This window comes from Gymnodraco acuticeps, unplaced genomic scaffold, assembly GCF_902827175.1.
Source record: "Gymnodraco acuticeps unplaced genomic scaffold, fGymAcu1.1, whole genome shotgun sequence".
NCBI lineage: Eukaryota > Metazoa > Chordata > Actinopteri > Perciformes > Bathydraconidae > Gymnodraco > Gymnodraco acuticeps.
Window position 1 is genome coordinate 6,377,928 of NW_022989810.1, and position 26,251 is coordinate 6,404,178.

The following is a 26,251-nucleotide window of genomic DNA, read 5'->3' on the forward strand; positions in this document are numbered from 1 at the left end:
GAAATTGCATTGTTTTTTGTCGAAGGAACCGGAAGTGGTAAAATACTAACTTACTTCCGGGTTTTAGGATGCGTCACTGTGGCACTCTATATGGTATTGTAGATTACTTTAGTGCATGCCAGCAATCAGATCAGTTATCCTACTGGGACAAATACAATATCATAAGGATTAAAATACAATCAAGTTGTCACGGTTTGTGTAGGAAACAGGACCCAAATGCAGACTTAAGTGACAAAAATAATTCCTTTATTTCAAGGCTACAATATCTAGACACAGAACAGAACACTCACCGCAGAATTATTCAAAACACAAGACGAACCGACAAAGACAGACGGAAAAACCAGAACTTAAATACACCCAGGACTAATCAAACAAACACGAGACAGGTGAGGAGGTAGGAGAAAACACAGAGGCACCAGGTGAACACAATCGGGTAATCAGGGAGGGAAAACAGACAGAAAGCAACAGGCAGGAAACGGGGGTGAACACTTTACAAAATAAAACAGGAAACCCAAAGATAGAAAAAGACAAGACAAAACAACAACACAGACAGATCCTAACACAAGTCATACATTTACTTTAGAGGATTTTTTTCTTAGTCTCAATAAAGAGCATAATCTAAGTGGAGGTACAGTGGGTAGTATGTTTTTTGACAGTCAAATATGATTAATTGTAATGGAAATATGAGAAAGTTCCTCAAGGCCGATAAACAATTAGAGCTAAGTTAAGTATTTACCTTGTTTCATTCATTAATAACACCGCCAACCATTTTACCCCTAATCCTAAAAATGGATTAGGGGTAGGGAATAAAGATGAAGGTCATGTAGATTACATACTGTATGAACATGTATTGAAGAATAGACCAAAAGCTTTCACCTGTCAACATTTAGTGGGGAGTTGCAGGTTATCCTTTAGTTATGATCAGAGGGACCTTGATGATTTGCTGAGATTGCATGCATGTAGGAAAAGCTGGATCTGTCTGGCAGATGCAGACACTGAGTCTGACCCTTTAGATCTCTCTTTTAGACAAGAAATGCAAGACAGTTGAAGGACATAAGCAGAGAGAAAGTGAGATTTATTGAAAGGGTAAATGTACCACCAATTATGCGGATGTCTTATCAGTGTTGATGGTAAATGTAGTCGATTAAAGCAATGCATTTCTCACTCTATTGACTGACAGCTTAGTTGTCAGGCAGCAAAAACATGGTGTAGTCAAGTAAGGCCTATACTCATAGGGAGGCTCTGTCGTTAAAACCAGCGAGATTCAAGACAGCAGCAATCCTTTTTTTGTACTTGTCAAAGGCAGCTTGCTCACGTTGATTTAAAAAAGGAAAGTCCCCCAAAATATTTCCACAAGGTTTTAATTTGCCAGAATATCCTACAGTAATACACCCAGATTTACACATGGATACCAAGTATACCACCATATATACCTTCTAAAAATCTAAACTGCAGTATGAGCAGAAACAAGATGTCATGTGCTGAATGATATTAGTGATGGAAACATGTCATTTTACTTTTGTATCATTTTACGTGTTTTGCAAAATTGCCTAAGATGAACTAAAGTATGTGCTCTCAGATGCGGAAATACAACCTTCCTAATCTTACAGCCTAACTCATTCAGGAGACATTTTACAGACTGCAGTTTGACCACATGAGAGTCGTGGCAGTGAAGTTGCAAAGCCCTAAGAAAAGTAGCGACCAGCTGAGAGGGACAAGCAGGGTATGATTTAGTCAGCTGCTGGAGACAGTTTGCCAATGGGGAGCCATTAGAGAGCAAGCAACAGCACTAAGCAGCGGTGCTGTAATGCATTTGGCAGAGTTAAAGCAGCGATGGTGCTGACTGCTGACGCACTAAAAGCAAAGCCTGGCTGCTTCCACTGTGCTGCTGCTCTGCCCACATGTGTAATTCTCCTCTGCAAGAATTTGAATTACTTCACTAAGAGACACCAAAACAAAGAAAATACAAGATAACAAGCTTGTAAAAGTGTTACAAAGAATTGCAGTTGAGGAAATAGAAGAAAGGGTTGGAATACTAGTGCTAGTTGTGGTTGAGGCATCTAGAAAACATTGAGAATACTTTGTGGTAGCAGATATCACCCAGAATCCAAATAAGAATAAATCAAATCTAAAAATGATTTATGGCTTACCATCTTTGTGTAGAAGTCCACCTCATGGATGGATGGATAAGCCTATTATATTCAGTTATATCTAGCTGATGATATATTTTATGAATGATGGCAGGTCAGTTAATAGCACACATACATTTAATGTGTTGTGTCCTTTGATGATACAACTGTACAATAAAAACCTCAAGACCAACATTGTGCTTTGATTTCAAGCTTCTCTCCCCTGACCAATTTTTTTAGCACCTGGTCAACAATCCATTGATTTAGATTTTGTCAATTCCTAAAACAGCAAAGCACTGTCGTTTTTAGTATGTGTTTTGCCTCAGAAGTGAATGACTAAAGCCTCATACGTTTAAGCATTTCTGTTGCCAGCAACGCCAGCCAGAAGACAGGAGTATAACATTGAAGAAACCCTGTTGAATGTGTGTGTGTGTGTGTGTGTGTGTGTGTGTGTGTGTGTGTGTGTGTGTGTGTGTGTGTGGTGTGTGTGTTGTGTGTGTGTGTGTGTGTGTGTGTGTGTGTGAGTGTGAGTGTGAGTGTGAGTGTGAGTGTGAGTGTGAGTGTGTGTGTGTGTGTGTGTGTGTGTGTGTGTGTGTGTGTGTGTGTGTGTGTGTGTATGTGTGTGTGTCAAGTAAATACGTTTACTTTTGCCCTGACAACCATCTACCCTATTCTACACTGGTGAATAAAGGACCTCTGTTCGACTTCTGTTCAATACTATTCAACACAGAATTTACACAACACACACACATTACAAATCACTCGCCCAAATCACTGTGATAGTGATTCCAGCATTCTTTTTTGTACTCCATAAATGTATTCCGTCTCTGGTTTTGGTTGCACACACCTATCGTAACACACATAAACACAACTAATGTTTCCTCATAAGAGTTATAAACCCAAATATGTTGGACTGGCCGTCTGGAAATTCTGGCAAACTCAGATAGACTGACTCACCTTTGGACTGCACCCCTTCTCACCACTACTTGCTAATGGAATCACGTTGTTTAATATTGAAGTAAAAACTGAAAATCTGTATCCATTAAATGACAGTTTACCTAAAAGCTGGTACTGGAAATTGAGTTCAAAAATATCCCTATAACCCAACAATAATTTAAATCTATTCCAAATCCTGTCTCTTTTCAACATTTCAGGAAAAAGCGGTGTAGGGAAAAGCTTTGTTTTTTGGATAGTTGCTACCTTCTTAGCAGATAAAGGGTTGAGTTGTGTAATGAGATTTTTAACACAAACTCAAAGCTTGTGGTTTTCTCCATGAGAAGAAAAGGTCCAACTAGGGTGGAATCAGCCTGTCCTCCTACAAAAAACGACCATATAGGCCGATTGTTCATGCCCATATTACGACCCAGAGACACATTTTAAAGTGTATGTTGTTTCTTACGTGACCACTAGAGGTGCTCTAGTGGTCGTGTAAGAAACAACATGCTCCCGGCCCGTTCATTGCAAACGCAAATTCAGGGAAGGTGATTGTCAAGTGCCAACATAAACTATGCAATATATTGGACGTTAAGTACTTTGTCAGACTTCATATTTATCTGTGGATAACCCCAACGTTTTTTTCTTATTCAAAAGAAGACCTTAACTTCAAGTATTCTTTAATGTTTAAATAAAGCCTTATTAGTTTGTCTGTTTTGCACATCCTCCTGTTAATATCTTTGGACGTCCTGCACTAAACTGTTTTATTGAGATCACTACAGCATCTTCTTGATATTTTATATTCTATATTTCTATCATGCCTTCTACTTTCCCCCAATTTTGTATGTAGGCTACTCTTAATATTTAAATGTTTTCATCAAATAAAACGTATTCAACAACAAAATGCAATAACGTGCTTTAACCACTAGGCGGTGCGGGTTAAAAAACCAGTGGTGTAGTTAATAAAACATAATAATATCAAACATAATATGACTATTAACTTTATTGTGAAATTAAAACAGAACGGTAAAGAAAAATACAGTTTCAGTCTCTCGATTTGAAGCTTATGCATTGTACCATGAACCTGTATAGACCTGTAACAGTCAACTGCAGGAGGAGTTGGAAAGGTAGTAAATAATATCTTTAAAAACTACAAAAACATCCCTTTCTATCAGCTGTGCACTGTTATGGTGTAAATACAGACTATCTACTAATTGGATCAAATATAAAAGTCAGCCGAATTAGTGTTGATACTGCAAGGAGACGCATTGTGTGAAAAGAAATGGAAGATGTTGTTTAATTGCTAATATATTTATGATTCACGTCACATATTCAGTTTTGGCGGTATTTCTTACAGTTTGTCAAAAGGTCTTCTGATCAGGGCTCAATAAATAATATATCTAGGGCAGATATGTAATATTTAATGCAGCCGAACCGTGTCTTACAATGCCGTTATGTGATGACTTCCAAAGAGAAAAGCAAGAACACTCGGAATAAGTATATATTTTTTCGATTTTATATAAACACCATATCCCGACATGCATTGCGGCGATGTTTTAGCCTATCAAAACCTCTGAAAAAATAAAGGTGTCTCTCAGAATCGAAAGAGAAAAACCTATTGGAAAAACACAAAAGCATTGTACACAATTTAAACCAATAAATGTCGTATAATTAACAAGGATAAACTGATGTTTTTTAGTTGATGAGTACTGCAGATATCACTGTTAAATCATTTGATCATTGGTTTTATTATGAAAACGTGTCACACTCCCAGGTTTATGTACGGTTTTAGTGTTGTCTGTCTGGTTATGGGTTTTGTAAGTCTGTTAATTCGGTGTTTTGTCTTCCTCCTTGTGTTTTGTCTGGTCCTCCTCACTGTCGTTAGTTTCCCTGGTGTGTCTGATTGTCTCATTGTGTTCACCTGTTGCCCTTGTGTTTCCCCTCCATGTTATTCCACGGTCCGTGTTCCTTGTGCTGCTCGTTTGTTTTGGGATATTTTGGATACTGCCTTTTGCCACAGCTTTTGTTATTTAATAAAGCTCGCTTTTTTGTTAAATTCTGCATTTGTGTCCTACTTTTTCCGCGCATCCTGACAAAACGTCGAGACCGGAAATACTGTTTTCAACCCGTAACTTTACATGGAGGCTGCCACATACCTCAAATCATCTTCGTAATATCTATCAAACTATAGATCCTGCATATCCACTGGACGTGGATTCTAAAAGTACAATATACACTTCTCGCTAGAAATCTAATCATAAAGCGTTTTAATGGCCAAACTATCCTACAATTTAGGATTTTACAGAGAGGGTAATTTGTGAATAAACAACCATCTTTAACGTTTGCATTCAATGGGAGCACTAGAGGGCGAAAACTTTAAAACGTAATTATAGGACGTATTAAGCGCTCGAACAAACTACATATTTGGTCGTAATAAGGGCCTGAACAATCGGCCCATTTGGTCGTATGAGTTGGAGGACTTGTTGGGTGGAATTCCCAATGCTATATGATTAAGATGGGAAGTGGAATACAGGTGCTTTACTGGCAAAGTGGATCAAACCAAAGCAATGAAGAGGGCCTTTGAGGCAGCGAAACTATTCTCTAGACTAGATTGTATCAGGTCTAACAGGGGAAGCCTGAGAGTGTAAGTGCTACTGGGACACAAGCCAGGGTTTGATCATCTCCTGCGGGGGCTTCTGATGATGAAATAACTGAAACCTCCAAAGACCCCAGGTTACTTTACTGATGATGTGTCCCAAATGTTTCATTAAATTGATGTGGAAACAACCAACCAACACATTAAAACTCAAACAGCATAACATTTGAACAAAAGTTGCTTTATTTGGCACAACACAAAAGTGCTTCACGATAACACTGCCCATGACTAGTTTGACATGAAAACAACCACATTGCTGTTGGTCTCAATAATTACATTTGAAATAAAACCATCATTAAAAGTGTATACAAATGTCCCCCAAGTTTTTCTAAATTGTTATTGCTCCATATGGCACCTCCCAACTTTAAAACATAATTTGCAAATAATTACATTTGTGTGCAAATGTTTTGATGACAGTTTCCAGTCTGCTTTGGCATTATTGCTCATTTTATTGAACATGGGATGCACGACTGCAAACACATTTGGAGTCTATCACTTATGTTCATGTTAAAAACATTTTCTAAATGTATTTTTTGCAGTGTATACAAATATATCCTTAGGGGTCTTACATGTATACCATAGGCCATGTTACTAAGAACAGAATTCTATAAACCATAGAATTATCTTACATAAATATGCTGGTTTTCTATCTAAGTACAAAGTACAAAAACACAGGTTCATCAACACTCTTGAAATCAATAACTTATCCCTACAAATTACATTTATCTTGTTGTTATTGCAGACAAACCCCCCAGCTCAGAATTTCACATTGTTTGGTCAGATATACAAGTCATTGTCAGAACAGTTGAAAGCACAACAAATACATTTTCCCATTTTTCTTATAAAAACATGAGTGAAAATAAAGAATCTTTGGTAGCTAAGCGAAGTAGAAAAAAATGTCTATATATAAAATGCATTGATTTGAAATACAAAGTAATAACAAGTAAACGGCTACAGCAAAGGGCCGACTAGGCAGAGAAATCCAGCTTTGACTTAATAAGGAACTGTGTATAAAAAAGGACACTTTTATATCTAGTAATATCACAAACAGATCATAAATTACTTGAGACCTTCAGAATGCATCAGTCTTTGGAAGGCATCCTAATGCCTTAATGCAATGCAAAGAGAACCACTGAGGTATTTCATCTTGATTACGTCAAGCACCATGCTGGAAGACAGAAGAGACATAAAAGTGCATAAGAATTAAACTCATGTCTGCTCCTGGTCTTTAGCAAACACTGGACTCGTTTCATTCCAAAGTGCTGTTCCTTTCCATGAAGTGCCCTTATTCACATTCCTGTTATCAGGTATCATTTTCTCCCATTTGGTGCATTAATGTGCTCTTCTCACATTTAATTCTTCCTTACAAGGTCATTCAACATAATACAAGGAAGCTATTTTCGATACAGTATGTGAATTATAGGAAGAGAGCAAGGACACATGGAAGGCAAAAAAGTATTTGGATTGGAACATGTCCAATATGTCTACTTGGTGGTTATCACTCAACTTGGAAGAAAGATAAAACATTACCAATAATAGTGTTAAAACCATTTTTGCAATATTGCTCATAATTCATATAAAAAAGTAAAACAAAAAGTTATTTTTTTCCATAAAAAAACCAGTCACAGCAGCAATGGTACACCGTCTCTCTTCTGGTCACATGTTCAACTGGTCCCCTGTGAGATTATATCCACCAATCAGTGATCAGTTTGAGATTCTTCACTTTGTAAACGTTGAGAAATACTGCAATCATGTTTTATGGGAATAACAAATAACCTTATGATGTATTTTAATGGATTTTATATCCTCTCGATAGCATTATTAGACACTTCGATGCATGTTGCACCTTTTCACATTCATTTTACATGCACCAAGGCTAGTGATGCGTTCGTTTTCAAGCAGGAAATTAAGAATTGTTATGTCAAGCCTGCATCAAATAGCTGTGCACGACCATTGATATTTATTTAGTAGTTGCATTAATGAATTGACAACAGCGAAACTAAACAAATTCTTCTGTTGAAACAGATCAATACATTTATAATGTGTGAAGACTATGAGAAAGTGTCCAATATGACACGAGTGCAGCAAAAGAGCAGCCTTTCTTCTTAAAGCTCTTTCTGCACTCTTTGTACATGGATTATTTAGCTCTTCCAAATAGATTCTTAAACACTGATAAATTACCCCAATGCTTTGCCTTCCGAAAAGCTAAGTACTTTGAAGTTGTGGTATTCAATCTTTAAACAGATGTGTTGTGACTATTTGTGGATATGTTTTCAATGGTTATGTGGGTAACCTCACCTATTCATGAGATGTACACTGACCATCCAGATACTTGCATATTACCATTACAAAAACACCAGTAATCCAGGACAATGGAGAAAGCTGCTGGTGGTGCTGTTTCTTTGCTTCCATTGGTGGTGGCTTAATGTAGATGTGTTTCTAGTTAGGGTGTACAAACATGTTGTGGAGACACAATAATGCTCTGGAGGAAGAATATTCTTTCTGGACAAGTTAAACCCCAATGGATGGATTTACAAAAAAGGCAGTTTCTTTGGCTGAGTTGCAAACGTTAGACTGAAGCCCATTGAAAATGACATGGGTAAGAGGTAGCTAACATTACAAAGTCTAGCACTCTTGCAGCCAACTGCAATGTATTAAACAATGCCATACTGAGTGGTCAAGTTTACCTAGTGAGTTTACAGTAGCTGATCTTTAGCTAGTTATATACAAGATTCTAGCTAATTAGCTAGCATGCTTTTCCAAAAATAATAAAGAACAATGGTCATGAATGAACAGAAAGAAGAAGCAGCCACTGTCATTTACATGTTCTTTTTCCTTTCAAGTTTAAAAAAACCCTGTTTGGCCATTATAGTTGAACTCAACCAGTTTTGCCTCCAGAGCTTTTCTGCATCTAAAAAACATTTGTATAACAACATGGTGTGAGTAAAAAAACGGCTGAGAAACAAAGTTCAGTGGTAAGTGATGACTGTAAGGAAGTCAAACATCCAGCACCATATCATAGTGGGGTTCCTTCTTCCTCTTCCCACACTTATTTATGAGCACTGTATACAATGTCAACAGCATGACCCAGTAACTGGCATAGACGACTGCCCCGATGACCAGAGCAATTTTTTCTGAATCAGGAAAGGGTTTTCTAGACTGCTGGATTACTGTGTAGATAATCCCAATGAAGAGAATGGTAAACCAAACTGATATAGGAACCAGACCAATGAAGTTCGTCACTACGGTTTTTCTGCCAGAGGTCCCCCATCCAGACTTGTTGATTGTTGCTATTGCGAACATCTTAGCTGGCAACAGGCTTGACATGTAAAGTACTGAGTAGAATGACATGAACACCATGACAATGTTACCTCTGAGGCAGCTGGCAAACGCTGCCTTGATCAACGCCACCGCCTGCACAATAAGCAGAAACAAAAGAATATTCCAAAGCCTTCCTTGATAGAAAAGTTGGATTGCGGTGGCGATGAGGAAAAATGGGAAGAAGCCCGTTATTACAGCCTCATAGGTCATCCATAGATGGTGTTTGTGGAACCACATGGAGTTGTATAGCCATTCTCTAAAATATGACTTACTCCATCGTGTTTGCTGATTGAGCCACCGCAGGTATGTAATCGGCGTCTCAGTGAGGCACTTTGCTCGAGCAGTATATTTGGTTGCATACCCAAGGCTTAGAACTCTGTTTGTGAGATGGCGATCATCCCCAAAACTGCAATGGGATCCCATGAAAGTCTGATTGTACCAGTCTTCAAGGAACTCGTGCAGAAGAGAGTTCCGGTACATTCCTAAAGGCCCACTGATACACTGCACACAACCAAAGTAGGACTGGCAGGCCCGTTCAATGTTGAAGGCCATCCAGTACCGCACACTGCTTAGGAAGGAGATCCACGACTCGTATTTGTTCAGGATCTAGGGAGAAATCAAGATGCCAAATGAAAAAGTTGGTGGTTGAACATAAAACATTTGATTGATATGGAATTGTCAGTTTGCAAAATGTGTCACTTGCATGGAATAGGAACGTTTTCTTAATTTTGAACCAACCTGCACATCTCCTCCAACACCTCCCACCATAGGGTCTTCTTCTAGAACCTTCACCATCTCCACTGATGATGCCGGGTCCAACATAGTGTCAGAGTCACACACCTGAGTAAAACCAACAAAAATAAACAGTGAGTTACTTTTGTTGTAGTGCCAAAGATAATCTGGTACTGTTATGTAAAAAGTTTCAGGGAATCTTTCCTTATCAGAAACCAGGGTAAAAATAAATATAATAATAAATATTGAAATATTAAATTAATTGTTGCCTGCAACAATGAGCAATTCATTCAAATTACATCATCACCCACTATCTTCCTGCTCTCTCTATTTTCTTCTATAAATGGTCATTTGACTCCCTAACAAAATCAGGTGATGAAAACAAACCTAGAGCCAGATCCCTATTAAAACACATCTGTTAGAGGCAAATACTGATGGTAGAACAAAGGCAACACTGTCCCTCCTTTTTTGAAGGATACTGGCATCACTGCTGGCAGCTCTGAAGTTAGTTTTTTGAAATCACTGTAAAACAAAAGGTTTCTGGCAGTCACCGAGCTGCAGGTGTTAGGCAGCACCATATCAAAGGGTTTTATCAGTTGAAGTCCCTTTTCCGTAATGCAAACTCATTAATATAATTCTAATGTTATTCAAATAATGAGGTTTCTGTTGTGTTTTACTCATTGTTCAACATGTTATGTTTATGTAAAACGGCCAGCTGAATATTACAGAACAAATATGACGTGAGGAGAATTTATGTTTTGGCCAAACTATGAAAGTAACGTTGGTTCATATTTATTTTAATGTCAATTGGATACAGAATAAAAATCAGTGCTGGCCCTTATTCATATTATGTGGTGCCACGCTTCTGTTTATATCTTAAGTCATACAACCGCATGATACAGGCAATATTAGGTATTTATATACATCTGCCAGCCAGTTTGTTGATGTTGAAGTCCTGAGGGCTGAAACGTCATTTGAAAAAAGAGACATGCATATGGAGCCGGGTCTGGGACACTTTTTCCATACCTCTAAGTCTATTTCCAGTGTTTAGCACCTCATTACATCCATGGTTGCTTACTTTTTGAGTATTTCATGTATACCCCTGCCAAACACTCTTGGGAACTGGCCTTTCCAAAGATATAATTTAAATGTCATTAACATAGACTGAGATCCTAATTGTTCAACTGGTTTTGAACCGTATTTATTTAAATTCCATGTAATGTCAAACAGTCAAACAGATGCATACCAAAGCAACCCTTTCTTTTTGGTTCATGTAGATGCTGAAACACTACACAGATCTGTCATTACACTTAGACATAAGCTACTGCTGCCCTGCTTCACGCTACACTGCACAACATGATGCACACAGCCACCGTCCGTCTGAAAGCAACACAAAAGGCTCTTTGTGGACCCCATGTTTGGTTTGGCAGAACCCCCATTCCCCTCTACAGCCATCTCTCTCTCCATCCCTCTTTCTTTTCCCTTTCATTCAGCTCACATCAATGACAGCTGTCCTTATCTTACCTGTGAATGTGTGAATATATACACACAGGCTCAGTATAAATAATATTTTATTATATAATGGTGTCAAATTTACATCAGTGCCCCCGCTTTTTTTTTGTTGGTCTCCTACTCTTGTGTGGCCCTTTTACATTCAATTTAACCATTACCAAAAACTATCCTCCACCTTTTCCTATTCCTATTCCTTCATTCTTCTCATTAACCTCTCTTTTAGTATAAATGTATATTTCTACGGACTCACCTGCACATAGTCAATGCTCCTCCCCAGAGCTTTGAAGGCTGTGTACATGACGTCTCTCTTGCCTCCCCACTTCTGCATGATGCACACACACTTGTTGTTCAGCACCAGCCTGGAGACCTGCTGAAGGCTCTCAGCGTAGCTCTCGTCCGTCTCCTCTGCCCCCCTGCTGTGAAAGTTACTCCGCCACACGTATGTGGCCGACTTATCCCGACCCATGACCTCTTTAAAAATATCCATCATGTACAAGTCATCTTCTGCGTTCCCGTCAATCACCATGATCACTTTGATCCCCGGGTACGTCAGCCTCTTCACCGACACCAGGCACTTCCTCAGGTAGTGCGGGTCCTCTTGGTACGCTGCGATGCACAACGCCAAGGACTTAGTGAGTTTGATCGGCGTCTCCAAGGAACGCCGCATGTTTCGGTGTTCTAAGAGCGCAAAGAGGCTCTGGATGATGAGATGGACCACCAAGATGGCGCCATACAGGCCGAAGGATAGGTGATTGTGTGCTGTGGTGAAAAACTGGTAACCCATGATGTAGGCCGTGGAGATTCCCACCAGGAGGGACACGCCGAACATGGTGGTCCCAATTATCCGCAGGTAGGTGAGGACTCTCTGACACTTCATCTAGGGACACAGAGTGGAGACAAGGGTCACATTTAGTCAATGTAGAACGTTATGCTAGGGGTTGAAGTCATTCAATCATTTTACGTTCTATTATACATACTTCTCCTTAACAACAGGAAGAAAGTAACTTGCTGCAGACTTCAGATCACATGATTTTGAGAGTAAAACTAAAACATTATATACACTTTGAAAAAAAGTAATTTAAAAGACTGACTTAAAGTAGAATGAATACAACATTTGAAAAAAAGCTTTTTTTGCAACATTTTAGCACAGTATTCTACGACACAGGTTTGTTTTATTACAACAAACCCAGGTAGAGAAAGCAGTAAAGCTTCTCCTTTTTGTACTCCTTCCTCCTCTCCTTCCCTTCACCCCTCCCCCAAATCCCAGTCTAAATGTCAGACAGTTGTGAGTTTCTTGACCTAATTACCAACAAGCTGGGTGCCCCTGCCAAATGTCCCAGTGCTTTTTAAGTCCCCGGGAGAAACTATTATAATATTTTTCTGGTTCAAAAAGATCTCCAGGCTAGGAACTATGTCAATGAAATATTATTCTGTGTGTTTTATGTGTGGCTCAGTCAAGAAAGGGCCCTGCTTTTGTGTCTATACTCTGAGCGACATGAGTCCGGCTGTACAAACTTTTCTAAAGTTTGTTTCCAGCCCTCATTCTGTTGCTACCGCCATCTGTTTGGCAGACCAGCAGAGACCCACTCAGCGTGGCTCAGCTCGGCTCAACGCAGGGCGGACCACCCTGTGATGTCATCTGTTTATATCTCCGTGGGAAGAAGAAGACAAGAGTGTTTTAGATTTTTCTAATGCTGCACGTGTGCCTGTTCCCCTCTGTGCCTCCCCAAAGAAATACTATAAGATTACTTCTAGGATTAAAAAGATACAAAGATAAAGATGTGCAATGACTAAAGAGGGAGTATGACATTGTATTTCTATTAAGAACATGTTTTTATATGAAGCATAAAGGGAAAAATCAACCTACGTCTGACCTTTTGAAATTACGGAGGTTTATGTTTATTCGTTCACTGAATCAGTGGGGCGCCCCCAGTGGGGTGTCATTTTGACACTTGGGAGGTTTGATATTGCAAGTTATACATGTAAGTCTAGTCAAGACGATCAAGATATATAACTCCACACAAGAAATAAAGTCATCAAAAGAAAAGAACACAAGGCCTAACCGTGTTTGTCATTTGGCAAGAATGTAACACCACACCTAAACATACGAGACAGATGGAGTTAGGGATGGAGAAATAGGCAGAAGTATTGTAAAGACAGGAAGAAAAGAGCATATCGGATGAAAGAAAGAAAAAGAACAGCAGGAAACACTGAGCAGAACAGAGCAACTGCAAGAGAAAAAACAGAGCAAGACACACTGAGAGCGTAGCAGAGTCAGAGGGGGAGGCTAAGCTAAGGGAGAGGAATATACACACACACACACACACACACACACACACACACACACACACACACACACACACACACACACACACACACACACACACACACACACACACACACACCCCTTGGCTCAGACATAATGCCTTGTTCATTTGATCGTTGGATGAGAAGTCCTCAACCAGTGTAGCAGACCTCCTCTGGCACGTGGCAAGGCTCTTAACGTCAGCCGCTCATTTACAAGACCCCTGACACACTCCTACTATACACACACATACACACAAATGCACATATAAAAGCTTATTACACCAGGGAGAAGAGAGAGAGAGGAGTGTGTGTCCCTGTACAAATACACATTCTTAATTGTGCTAAGCTAAGCGTTAGACCTCCTTTAGTACGTGTGTGTGTGTGTGTGTGTGTGTGTGTGTGTGTGTGTGTGTGTGTGTGTTGTTTTACAACTATATAAGGTAGTGAGGAATAAACTCTTTGACCCTCCATCAACTATGTGTTTCACCATAGAAGTGCAAAATATACATGTGTATGTGATGGTTTAAAAATCAGAAATCCTTTGATATAATTCCATGACCAGGGCATGATGACACATTCACACCTACTGGGAGTTGGTAGGTTCCAATGTCCCATGTTGCATGTCTTCGGGCTATGGAGAGAACAACACATGGAGAACATGCAAACCTCACAGAGCGTTTGTTGAATTGTTGAAATTGACTGCTTGTTTATGTATTATTTGAACCATTCTGACAAAGTCTTTGCTTCAGTTAAAGTGGATGAAATACATGTCTACGTTCTCTGTAGGCAACAACACTAGTCACAATACCATAGACATGCCTACGGGAGAAATATGGCCTACGATATCTTTCCCAAGTACACTTCCACCTCTTCAACATTTGCTGTAGGAGCTTGGGTCAAACCATTGGTAGATTAATAGATCAGCACAACCCCCTGAACCATAGACACACCATGTTAAATGAAAGATTCATATTATGGATATACCACTATAAAAAGACCACTTGTTACATGACAAAGCCTTGATGCTGAAACGCTTCAGAGTTTGTTTCTGGGGTCTAACACGACTGATCGTGGGGCAACTGTGGCTGCGAGGGAGTGCGGTCGTCTTACCACCAGAAGGTTGTGGGTTCGATCCCAGCCCATGCAGTCAACATGTCGATGTATCCTTGGGCAAGATACTTAACCCTGAGTTGCTCCCGAAGGCATGGCCAACGGTGTGTGAATGTGTATGCGTGTTAGTTCCTAGAGTAATATACACTGCTCTGTATGAATGGGTGTGAATGGGTGAACGACATGTAGTATGTAAAGCGCTTTGAGGGGTCTTAAAGACTGGATAAAGCGCTATATAAGTACAGTCCATTTACCGTACCATGACAGTACAGGCATTTATTGTGAGTGCCTTTGAGGTTATTATTTTTTTTCTGGTCCTTATTCAAGGAGCACCTGAATAAAGCTTAATTTGAGTCCGGGAAGCACTCTTACAAAACTGTTTAAGTAAGAATCCACAGATGTGAAACTTCTGCTAATTTCTTGTTGCAGACCAACTGAATTTTGCCAAACTTTGTCAGTTTTTTAACTTCAAGTGCAAAAAGACACAGCTCAGACCCTGCCAGTGAGGGGATGCTTTCCTCATTCACCCTCATGGGCGTTTGACCCAAAGCTAAGTTCAAGACTAACAATTAGCTCAGAGTCTCAGACAGCAGAAGGATTAACTGCAGACCAGAAATGACGATGGTCTTCCAAGGTTGGCCCCAGCCCGAGGGAGATAAAGCCTCTAATCCAGTGGTTCTCAAACTTTTTACGTCAGGCCCCCCTTTGGAGAAAAAAAAAAAATGCCGGGCCCCCCCAAACACAAATAGTCACGTAATGGGCCAAGTTAACATTTATTAAAATACATCAATATGAATGTGAGCATTCCTTTCAAAAAAATAATGCTCCATAAGTCTGTGTGCTCAAAAAAAAAAACATAATACAATTGTGCATTCACTTTGCCACTTTGCAATCTGTGCAAAAAATGAAAAGAAAGAAAATGCTGATATTTGGCAAAAAAGTGTGTCTTATCATTAGTGGCTGCAATGAGCCTGTTTTGCACTGCACATTTCTTCAAAACAGGGTTGCAGGCTCAGTGGCGGTGCCAGAGATTTTCTTTTGGGGGTGCTGTGGTGTAGCTTGACGTTTCATAGAGGGTGCTCAAACATTTAGGGTTTCCCATTAATGTACCGGTCTATAGAGTGGAATTTTTGTACTGCAACACTCCCCACGCACATACACAGTGTTACAATGAAGGCTCGATAGATTGTCTTTTAAATATTGAAGTTAAAAGCATCAATCTGGTGCACTTTGAGAGCAAAATTAAGAGATCTACATCTCTCCACATCCATATGAAACAGAACTGTAAGCAGATGTGCCTTTTCTTTATGGATATTTTACAAATCACTCCCCTTTTAAACTGTATTCTTGCTTTACTGGCATAGTATTTCATAACTGTATTTCATTTATTCTCTTATTTTTTTATACCTATAATGATCATATAAACGTGTGCCTCGGAAATAATTGTTTACATTAATCGTGACCAAACCGCTTGAGATGAGGTTATCTGAGCCTCTCAGTCTGACAGGCGAGAGTTCTCCCTCCACCTTGTTGTTGAAAAAGCTCCTTATATCCGCTAGCTAGCATCAGATGCTAACAACAACAATCTCCGGTACCGGTGCGCTCTCTCTCTCGCTCGCGCACACAAAATGGCTCGTTCCACCCACACACCGAGCTGAGCTTGAATGAAACACAGAGACCCAGACGTACTTGTACTGTACTGTAGCATATTATTTTCGAATCAATCATTTTTCAAATTATGAATTTCAGACATAACAATTAAAAAGATGGGGGTGCTTAGGGGGTGCTTAGGGGGTGATGTGGCTATCCTAGGGGGACCTGCAGCACCCCCTAGCGCCCCCCTGACGCTGCTTATTGACCTTCCATCCTCAAAAGGTACATTACACACCTGTGTCCTACAGCACCCTCATAGGTTTCTAAGGTTTCTGAGTGTAACCTCCGCTGGTCATGACGTCATTTTTATTTGTCATACAAAAGTTTCCTCCTAGCCTCTGTCATGCCTCTGCGCCACCCAGGGGGGGCGCTCCCCCCACTTTGAGAAACACTGCTCTAATCAGAGGAGTATCTGTGACATTGAAGGTGTCATCGACACATGAATGTTGACACTTTGGAGCGGTGCGTATCCTACGCATGTCGGTATAACGTATATGTGTAAATCAAAGGTGTCATTAGAACATGTGAATGATATCACCCTTGCATTCTGATTGTTTTTGTATTTTGTCATATAGAACCCCATTGCTATCTGTGTGTGAGTCCAACCCTATGGTGACCTTGGGCTGGACGTTTACGCAGATGCACTCTAACGTCATTAGCCGTCTCTTGAGTGTAATTCCCACTGGCTCTGTCTGGGAGATATTTTTACAAAAATGTAATATCTTGCTGGGATGGAGAGTAGATGGTGAGTTAGCAGAAAAACTGATGAAATAATGCGTATTGCTGCTCTGTCCTTTTGGGAAATCTCCATGTGGCTCGGTTTGAAATAACATTAGAGTAACTGTTCAACTTTACTGGTAAAAAGAAATACAAAGGATGCTGCAGCCTTTGTACCAAATTACATCAAACTGTTTTCTTGTTGCCTTTTGTGCTTTTTTTTAAATCCAAATTGTTTTGGTGTGAATTGCATAGTGTTATGTGAGATGTTCGAATTCTCTTGAATATAATACAACCAGATGGCCATCAGCTTGTGCAGGAAGAAGCGACTACTCATTGGCAAGTATCCTTTAGATTAGTCGTAAAGGTAACCGGTTGAACAATCTAGACTAGTTAGGAAAATCTCTGAACCCTCCAACTGCAACAGAATCTTGATTATTATAACTGTACTTCCCAATGTTGCTGTATCGCAATGGAGCATTATATCTCTGGAGACAAATTACGTGTGATCTGTTTAAGTCATTTGAGCTATATGATCTGATATTAGGACCCTATTCAATATAAATAGACAAAAGTACACACAAAGTACCTTGCACCACTACTGTACAACATGTTTTAGCTGTAGTATTATACTGTACATACAGATGCTTGAAACATTAGTTAATTCAGGTTTAACATCTGTCCGGTGTGTAAGGGACACCAATGAGTTGTGAGTTGCTGACAAACAAGAGTTAGAGTCCTGATGGGATTACTATAAATTGGAACCTCATGGTGGTGCTAGAGGGGATTTCAGGGGACCACCAAAGTCAGTTTGATTCAATGTGGGAACTGGGAACCATTAATGCGTTACAAATCTTCGAGGTATTTTACTGGATAAATGAAAACTTTGATCAAAGTGTTGCTAGAGATGAATTTAAGTCAAACCAATTCATTGTTCGGAAGATTTCCTGAAAAAACTCCATGGCAATCCTTCCAATATGTATTAAGATTTTTTCTGTCTCGGCCATGAAAAATAATGCCATGCAAGCATGGCTTATAATGCATAATGCAAAGATAGAAAGAAATGTGTCAATGCCATGCGATTATCTAAAAATGTATTAACATTTACCCAACAACGTTTGTCATGGGTCTCAGAGGTCCTTCTATCTCCCAATCAATTTAAAGGGGACTGTAAGAGACAAAATGCTTGTTTTGGCATTACTTATTATTTGTATTATTATCTTCATTTCTGTTTGCATCGTGTTTAATTCATATTGATTATCACTTCCGGCAATGGTCACGTGGGTGTGGTTTATTGTTATTTAGGTCACCTGTTGGATGCCGGTTTGGGAGGATATGATGTAGGAAGAGGGTGAATGGCGCTCTGGGAGTTGTACATTGTTTGTTTGCATTTTATTAAACACTATGGACTATGAATGACTTCGGACTCTTATATGGAACGCGTCATAGCAAAGAGCACTTTTTAGCCTCTCAGCGGCATAACTCATAGGGAGTTTGTGCCGCTATAGGGACCTATAAGACAAGATAAGAAATAAGACAATACAATTCTTTCTGGGCCACAGTTAGAAAACATAAGATTTTCGACTTAAGGTTTTATTCATTCAAATGTGAAAATACCTTCTAAAACTCACAATTGAGTCCCTTAACCAATTTTTGCTGACAAGCCAATCAGAGCAGAATGGGCTTTGAGGGGAGGGGCTTAAAGAGACAGATACTAATACTGACCTTTTTCAGACAGAGAGTGAATAAAGGTATATTCAGACAGACAGTATAAGAAAAGTAATAGGTTTTTTCAACATTAAAACAAGTTAAGATATTCTAATAGCAACCCAAAATACAAATATTAACCTGAAAATTATCATTGTATTTCCCCTTTAATACTTTATTTTATGTTTGCGTGTGTAAACCGTTTCACTTTAAATTGAGCTTCAGATTGAGCATACCGTGTTCCTTGTAGGGAACTCTGTGATCCATGTAAGTCCTTAAATTGCTGATTTAGCAGAGACAAGGGAATCACTACATGCTGCAATAACTCTTGTGAATGTGATGTAACAGTGGATAGATGTCAGATGTGGCGTGTCTGGTTTAATGTGAATGCCATTAAGTCTTAACGTTGCTGCTGATAACTGGCCATGAGCACATGTGTGTGTTTGTGTGTGTGTATGTGCACTTTTGTGAGCTAAGCATTATAATGTACATGTACAGGAAGAGATGTGTGTGTGAGCGAACATTATCTGTAGAGAGGAAGATATTTCTTGACTTAACTCACAGGAGAGTGGTGGAATCCCTGTCAGCAGGGTCCCACTTCCAAGGCCTTCATTGGAACATAAAATATAACAAGGCTCGCCAGACTGTGTGTATCTGTACAGTTAGTACTGTAGATGTTCGTGAACTTGTGTGTGTCAGTATACTGTATCGACACAGGCAGTATAAACTTGAAACTGATTCAAAAAAGACAGCTTGCTGATGGTCTGTGAGGAGTTGAGATAACATAAAGCTTACATCTTTATATTATTGTGACTCAGCAGTCACCGACTAGAAGTGTAATGTTCATAAATCAGCAACTCTGGCCAGATGAGTGCTATTCACATACAACTTTAGACTTGCTCTGAAGAATGAGCCAGCTCACATCTGTGGGGGCCGGTCTACTCTGGGCATGAATACAATGCATACTAATGCTATTTATGGTTTTCTAAAAGCCTCGAAATGTATCACCAACACAGAATTGGAAAACCAGACGTGCTGAAATCGTACACACCTTTGAATTCTCAAAGGCATGATGTTCTGCCAACAGAAAATGCACACACACAAAAATGCTGGAACATGAACAACCAATGCACATAAAGACCTTGGGCGTACATATGTGTGTGTGTGTGTGGGAGACAGAGAGCTGGGCAGGGCTGGAAAAGAGAGCCAGGATGCATTTTAAAAGCATTAGAAGTGAAGATGGCCCTTGTGACAGTTGTAGCCGGATGCAGGAAAAGGGCTCACATATTTCTAAGCAGATGAAGAGGCAGTGGAGAGGGAGCGGCTGGGAAAGACTCCACAGTTGGCTTCAGATTTTGGCGAGGCACACTCGACACAATCAAGGCCGGATTGTCGCTTCCTGGCTACTTTCTTGAGCTGCTTTCTGATATGAGATCTACTCTGTTCTACGCATTTATGACGAGTTAAAATCTCATCGTAACCAGTTAAATCTCAAAAGAGAATAGAAAGCATGCAGAGCAACACAAACTACTCAGTTATTTTACATAAAGAGGACCTATTATGCTCATTTTCAGGTTCATTATTGTATATTGTTCATCTACTGTGACATGTTTACATGCTTTAATGTTCCAAAAGGTCTTTATTTTTCTCATACTGCTGCAGCACCTCTTTTCACCCTCTGTCTGAAAGACTTTCTAGAGAAACTCTAGTAAAGTACAAGTAACTCAAATTAGTACAAAAATAAAAGACTTAAGCAAATGTATTCATTAATATATCTTAATTTCATTATTTTGATATTGCTGCAGTTTAACATACACTGTGCGGTTTCAGACTCCAGTATGAATGAAACTGTTCACTCCAGATGAACTGAAGGTCATGGGAGTTTTTAAAGCTTCCGCTAGGAAGTAGCCACCTCACTCCTCCCCTTTCTCCTCCTCTTCCTTCTCCCTCTCATAAACCCCCCATGTGGTAACAAAGTGCTGTTGTTGTGCCATTAAAAGCACCAGAGCTAAACAGTAACACCACCCGCTGCACCGCTCCCTATATGATTGGAATCAGGTGGGCAGCTCCATAAAGGTGCAATGTTACAACAAGCCCATTACATTCCCTGTCTCTTTATTCCCTTTGCTTCTGTTTTCCATTTCAATCCGGTGTGTTAGGGCTCAAACTGGCCGAGGTACAAAGGTTACAACATCTGAAGAGACTGTTTTTTATTACTGTGCATCCGTTTCTTCGTCATGCACCATCTCACTCTTTTACCATAACAGTTGGAGTTGCATCATTGTGGCGTATAGACGTGAAGGTGGTCAGTGAAGCTGCGATTCATCATGTAATGAAACACTGTGGTCAAATGATGCTGTTTTTTTGGCATGTTCTTCTCCCGCTGACTCATCCCTTACTTTTTGTTTGTGAATGAACAGAAGTAATTAACATGACTTCTGACCACAGAGATCGAGCAAGGAAGAGCAGCAGAAAAAAAGGAAATTTAGAAAAGGAATGAAAGAAAGTGGGTTGGGAAGAAGTAAGGAAGGAGGGATGGGGGGGGGGGTGAGACTGGTGGTTGCAAAGTGGTAGACTCTTGGCTCGGTTCACTGCCAGCTGAGGCACTGGACTTACGCCACGTAGTGGGATCCAACATTTGTGGAGATCCAACATTTGTAGAGAATGCTTCGTATGTCTGGTTATTCGTTTTTTCCTATACTGAAATGTCTGCCATAAAAAAGGTTTTAAATTGTTTCTCCTTTTGATCCCAGCCTGTCATGCATTGATCCAACACTTTCCCTCATCTGACTACAGACACTTATCAACAGTGCTCTGAAATAGCTGGCTTCTTCCCTACATGGTAGAAAAGTCTATTCTTATCACTGTTAATTAGAGCTTAGAGATAACACGGTAAACTAAAGCTAGCCTGAAAAGAAAGCAAGGATGTGACTGTAATTGAGATTAACTTGAGTTTTTCCACAAGATAACCACTTTTCATCATCAATTACATTCAAAATGTCAAGGAGCCAAAAACACTCATACACAGCTAACTGTAGACAGCTCCTGCCATTACTCCTGGACCTACTGTATGCATTAACATTGGCATGACCCCTCCCTGTGAGCCGTTATGACTCAGTATGAGGTAGTGGGAATCAAAACCTATGTCGACATCCACATTTTCACTTTTACTGGCCGGCTGCTATACTTTACCAAGCGAACGTGGAAAATAAACTGGGGCAGCATTATTGCCGAATAGATGAGGTAGGTGGTGTTGTGTCTATGGGAGGGGCACATGTGCGCTATATCCTGACTTCCAGTACCCTGCCAGCCACAAGGCCCCTTTGCACGCTGAAGGCCCCATGCTGTGAGCGGTAATGGCACGTGGGAATTTGTTGTGAGCCATAATGGAGGCCAGCCATGGAATGCCTTCCTCTGCTATAGGTAGTAAACTGTGCAAGAAGAACATCCTGTAGCAATGATGACTGTGTGTGTGTCACCTTTTTAAGAGTGCAGACACGTTTTCTTCCTCAGCTATAGGCAGCTGACATGGGTTACACATGGCTGCACATGAGAATGACATCTCTGTTTAAGTGCTTAATGTTCCACTAACAGCTGCCAGAGATGGATTGCCTTCCTCACTGTAAAACACACTGAGCCAAATGCTCAGCGTCGGAAGACTCTCTAGGGGAGAGATTAGAGACAGTCTCAGTCTAAATACATGTGTACATTGAAAGAGGTTCCACACATGCGCTGATTATACATCATTTTATGTCCTGAAAGTATCCTTTTAAAATCGACATTTAAACCAATTAAATTCAGATTTGTGTGCAAGCTATTTAGTTTCTCCAGTATACAGTGTAAGTGCATACATATGTCTATATATATATATACATGTCTGCACCGTACATAAGCAGCTAACATGAAATAGGATGTGCTGAATTAACATCATTTATGTTTCCGATACTGTTGAAGCCAGCTAATTCTAGATCCTATTCAAAGCCTTCACTTTGATTTATTCATACTGACAGTGGACTAAATGCTGCACCACTCCTCACAGGTGGATATCATCATGACTCCACCTTTCACTTTCCCAGATGCATCATGAAAAGATGAGCCATGTCAGGAAGTGGATTTGATGTTGAGGAAGATAAAGGTCTCCCTTGAAAAAGAGATCAATGATCTCAAGGGATACACCTGGATAAATAAAGGTTTGAAATGAAATGTCAGGAATTCTTCCCCATCCAACTCATAGATGGGCATTCCTTGTGTGGGTTTTATAGGAGACCAATGGTGCCATCTGCACACTTAGACGTTGGAGTAGGCGGATGGAGGAAGAGGGTATGTCAAAGGAGTGAGACAGATGTGCATTTGCATTTATGTATAATGTGTTATGTGGGCGTTAGGGGAAGTTATTATGCCACCAGCGAGCGAGACAACAGTATGTCTCTGTGTTCTGGGGACACCTGAATAAGCTTTCGGTCATGTCAGCATTCATGTATTCATTTTTGATCACGAACACAAGCTGAATCTGAGTTCAAAAGGGACTTGATAGACTTTCAGCAAGATTAAAATCTGCCACAAATCATCAGATATCATTATTATAAACATTTACAATTGTTTTGTCCAAAACGGGCTGTGTTCAAAGGTCCTCAAAATGCGTTTTCCACATTTCTATTCAAATTACGTGCTCCTCCACAAGGCACGCTGGATGTTTCCAAATCCAGCCTTCCCATTGGCTCCCAAAACTCAAAAGAATGACGTACGACTAGAGACGTCATCAATTTAGTTTATTCTCAGGCAGATGGAAACTGGCTCAGCAAAGACTATAGTTTGGTATGATGAGAAAACTAATCTGGGCGGATATCTTTTACACATATCCACAACTTTACAATGCTTGGCAAAAAGAAAAGCAGATGTTTTCAAAATAACACATTTCTCTTAATATTAATGATAACATTTCAACGAAGTAACTTACAATAAATGGACCCTAAATTAAGCAATTATGTTCAATTTAAAAGCATATGACAGAAATACTGTGTTCAGCTGCCGTGCCCCAATTTAACAACACTCCTTTTATTGAGCCCAAATAAATAACAATATAATTATTATTTGAAATAAAGAAAGAATAATGACACTTACGCAAAATATATTGAAATGACAGTTTGGAGCCTCAACATGTAAAAAAGATGTGGATGCGCTTAGTAATGACTGTTCTAATGGAGCATTCATCACTCTCTGTCAGCGGGTTGCAGGCTCTCTTGCCGCCTACCTTGAAGCAGCTGTCGTCCTCTCGTTCGTCCTTCAGGAAGGATGCGGTCAGCTCCTGCGGTTCTGGTACTGCTCCGCAGGGAGAAAAAGTCTCGACAAAGTTGCAAAGGACACTGGTCTAGTAATGAGTCTCATCAATCCGCTGACATTGATCCTCATTCACGAGAAAAAGAAAAAATAATGACGCACGTTCCTCTAAGTTTTCTCAGCTGGATGCTGTTCTTCTCTAGTTTCTCACAGTCTGTCTGCAGTCAGCAAACACACACCGCACGCATTTTACAAACACAAACATCATGTCAGTCAACTTTGGCTATGTAAAAAAGTAGACTATGCAAAAATGATAAATAGTTTTCTCCATCAACTCATGACGCTTTCATTCATATTTCAAAAGTGTTCTGGCAGCGTCTGTCATACTTAGAAATTAAAAAAAAGTCCAGGCAATTACTCTAATCATTAAATATGAGTCCAGTTATTTGTATGTTGCTGTCTTGAGGGGCATGTAGGTAAGTATGTCTATACTTCCCCCCAAGCATCCAGATTACACAGAGCGCAGAGAGGTGGCCAAGAGTCTCTCTGCCGCTTCTGTCTAATTCCTTCCAGACGGCTGTGTGTGTGTGTGTGGAGCCTCCTTTATGGCTGCCTCGGCTCCCCAACCCTTTTACCGGGCTACAACAGACTGGCGAGTTGTTTTAATAAGAGGGGATGGTTTTGGGGGGTTGTATAAGGAGGAGCGACAGAGAGGAGAGGGAGAGAGACTTACATTGGCTGTCCATGCCTCCCATTCAAACCTGAGACCAGTCAACATTTGGCATGTTCCGAGAGGCCGTTAATGCTCCACGTTTTATCTTTAATCACCCAAATATAGCGTGAAAACTGGCACAGCTCAAAGTGAATTACTGAGTCTTAGATGAGCTTATGCTTATTCCCTGACATTGAACAAAATTGATCAAAAATATGTATCCAAGGAAAAACGTCCTGCTAAGATAAAAAGCTGGAGGCAGAATAGTAACCTAAACATGTATAACAAGCCCACATAAAGTTTGCACGTGCATACAAATGGAGTTTGGATGTTATGGAATTTCAGTCATTTCATTGATTCACTAATGCAGTTTCTACCTTTGACCAGCAGGCAGTGCTGTGCAATGCAGAACCCAGAGGCTGGGCTCTGAAAAGTGGCTCCTCTGAAGGGGGATATCCAACCAAAATCAGGAATCATGGAATCATGTCACTCCTACCACCATCAGAGAAGTCTTCATCATCATCAGGGACTCATGCCTTGGAATCTCTGAAGTTACACATATCTTATCTTTAACAACAATATTGCATATTGTCGATTTCCTGTGCAAACCACACATTCCACCTTTGATGATTTTTCTTTATTGGCTGCAAATATTACCATTTGCAGTTACAAAGATGAAAACAAGTAAAAACATTTCGAGTATTTCATACTGGTGATTGTGTTTATGTCTGTACGGTCTTAGAATGGTGTTTGTTGTCTTTATTTGTGGATAAATAGTACACAGGCATGACATATAGTAATGGTTCAAGGTTCTTTAAAGTATAGTATAGTTCTTTAAATAGCCATGTTATGCTTGTTTTATTCAACAATTCATATTAAAATCAATATGTCTTTTACACACACAGAAGTACTAATTAAATAATTAATACATACTATTAAAGAAAGTAATATAATTCATTTAAAAAAGAATTCATATATTTAACTTGGTTTGCAGTCAATTTAAGAGATGCATACTAGAAACCTCTTACCACATCATCAGGGTTATTTAACGTCCTCCAGAGCAACTAAAGATTTTATACAACTGAAATAAGGCAACGTGAAGTTTTAAGAAATGTCCCTTTAAGATAAAGGTAAAATAATTATCATGATTTCACCTTTAGTCTTTCTGAATCAAGCATAAACCAATGTTGTGATTTGTGGCTAATACCCAAAGGTATCTTTCCCGTAATGATGTCATACTTTGCCAACTATGGAATGTTTTCAAAGACCCAAACTCACATGATAAGCTTTTGGTTAAACATGTTAAACAGGCTCGGCGTAACCCTCGGAGCACACTCTCCAATCACAGAGCTTGAGGACTATCACGGGGTTTGTCAAACAGAGCACATATGGTGTAGTCCAAACGATAGCTGGGGATTCTGGGTAGTGTAGTGTCTTCTGCCATCCTGTACTCCGAAAAAATATTTGTTTCTCCGAATCGAAGGG

The 26,251-nt window shown here is 39.8% G+C and overlaps 1 protein-coding gene across 1 annotated transcript; it reads right to left on the reverse strand.

The window, feature by feature from the left end:
• Window positions 1-5,878: 5,878 nt before the first annotated feature.
• has2 (hyaluronan synthase 2) lies at window positions 5,879-24,687 on the reverse strand. The gene is made up of 4 exons (XM_034227835.1): window positions 24,029-24,687; window positions 11,534-12,160; window positions 9,778-9,879; window positions 5,879-9,645 (listed from the first exon to the last, which is right to left on the reverse strand). Exons 2-4 carry the CDS (start codon window positions 12,158-12,160, stop codon window positions 8,716-8,718), a joined length of 1,659 nt encoding a protein of 552 aa, XP_034083726.1. The 5' UTR covers window positions 24,029-24,687; the 3' UTR covers window positions 5,879-8,715.
• Between the last annotated feature and the right edge of the window lie 1,564 nt (window positions 24,688-26,251).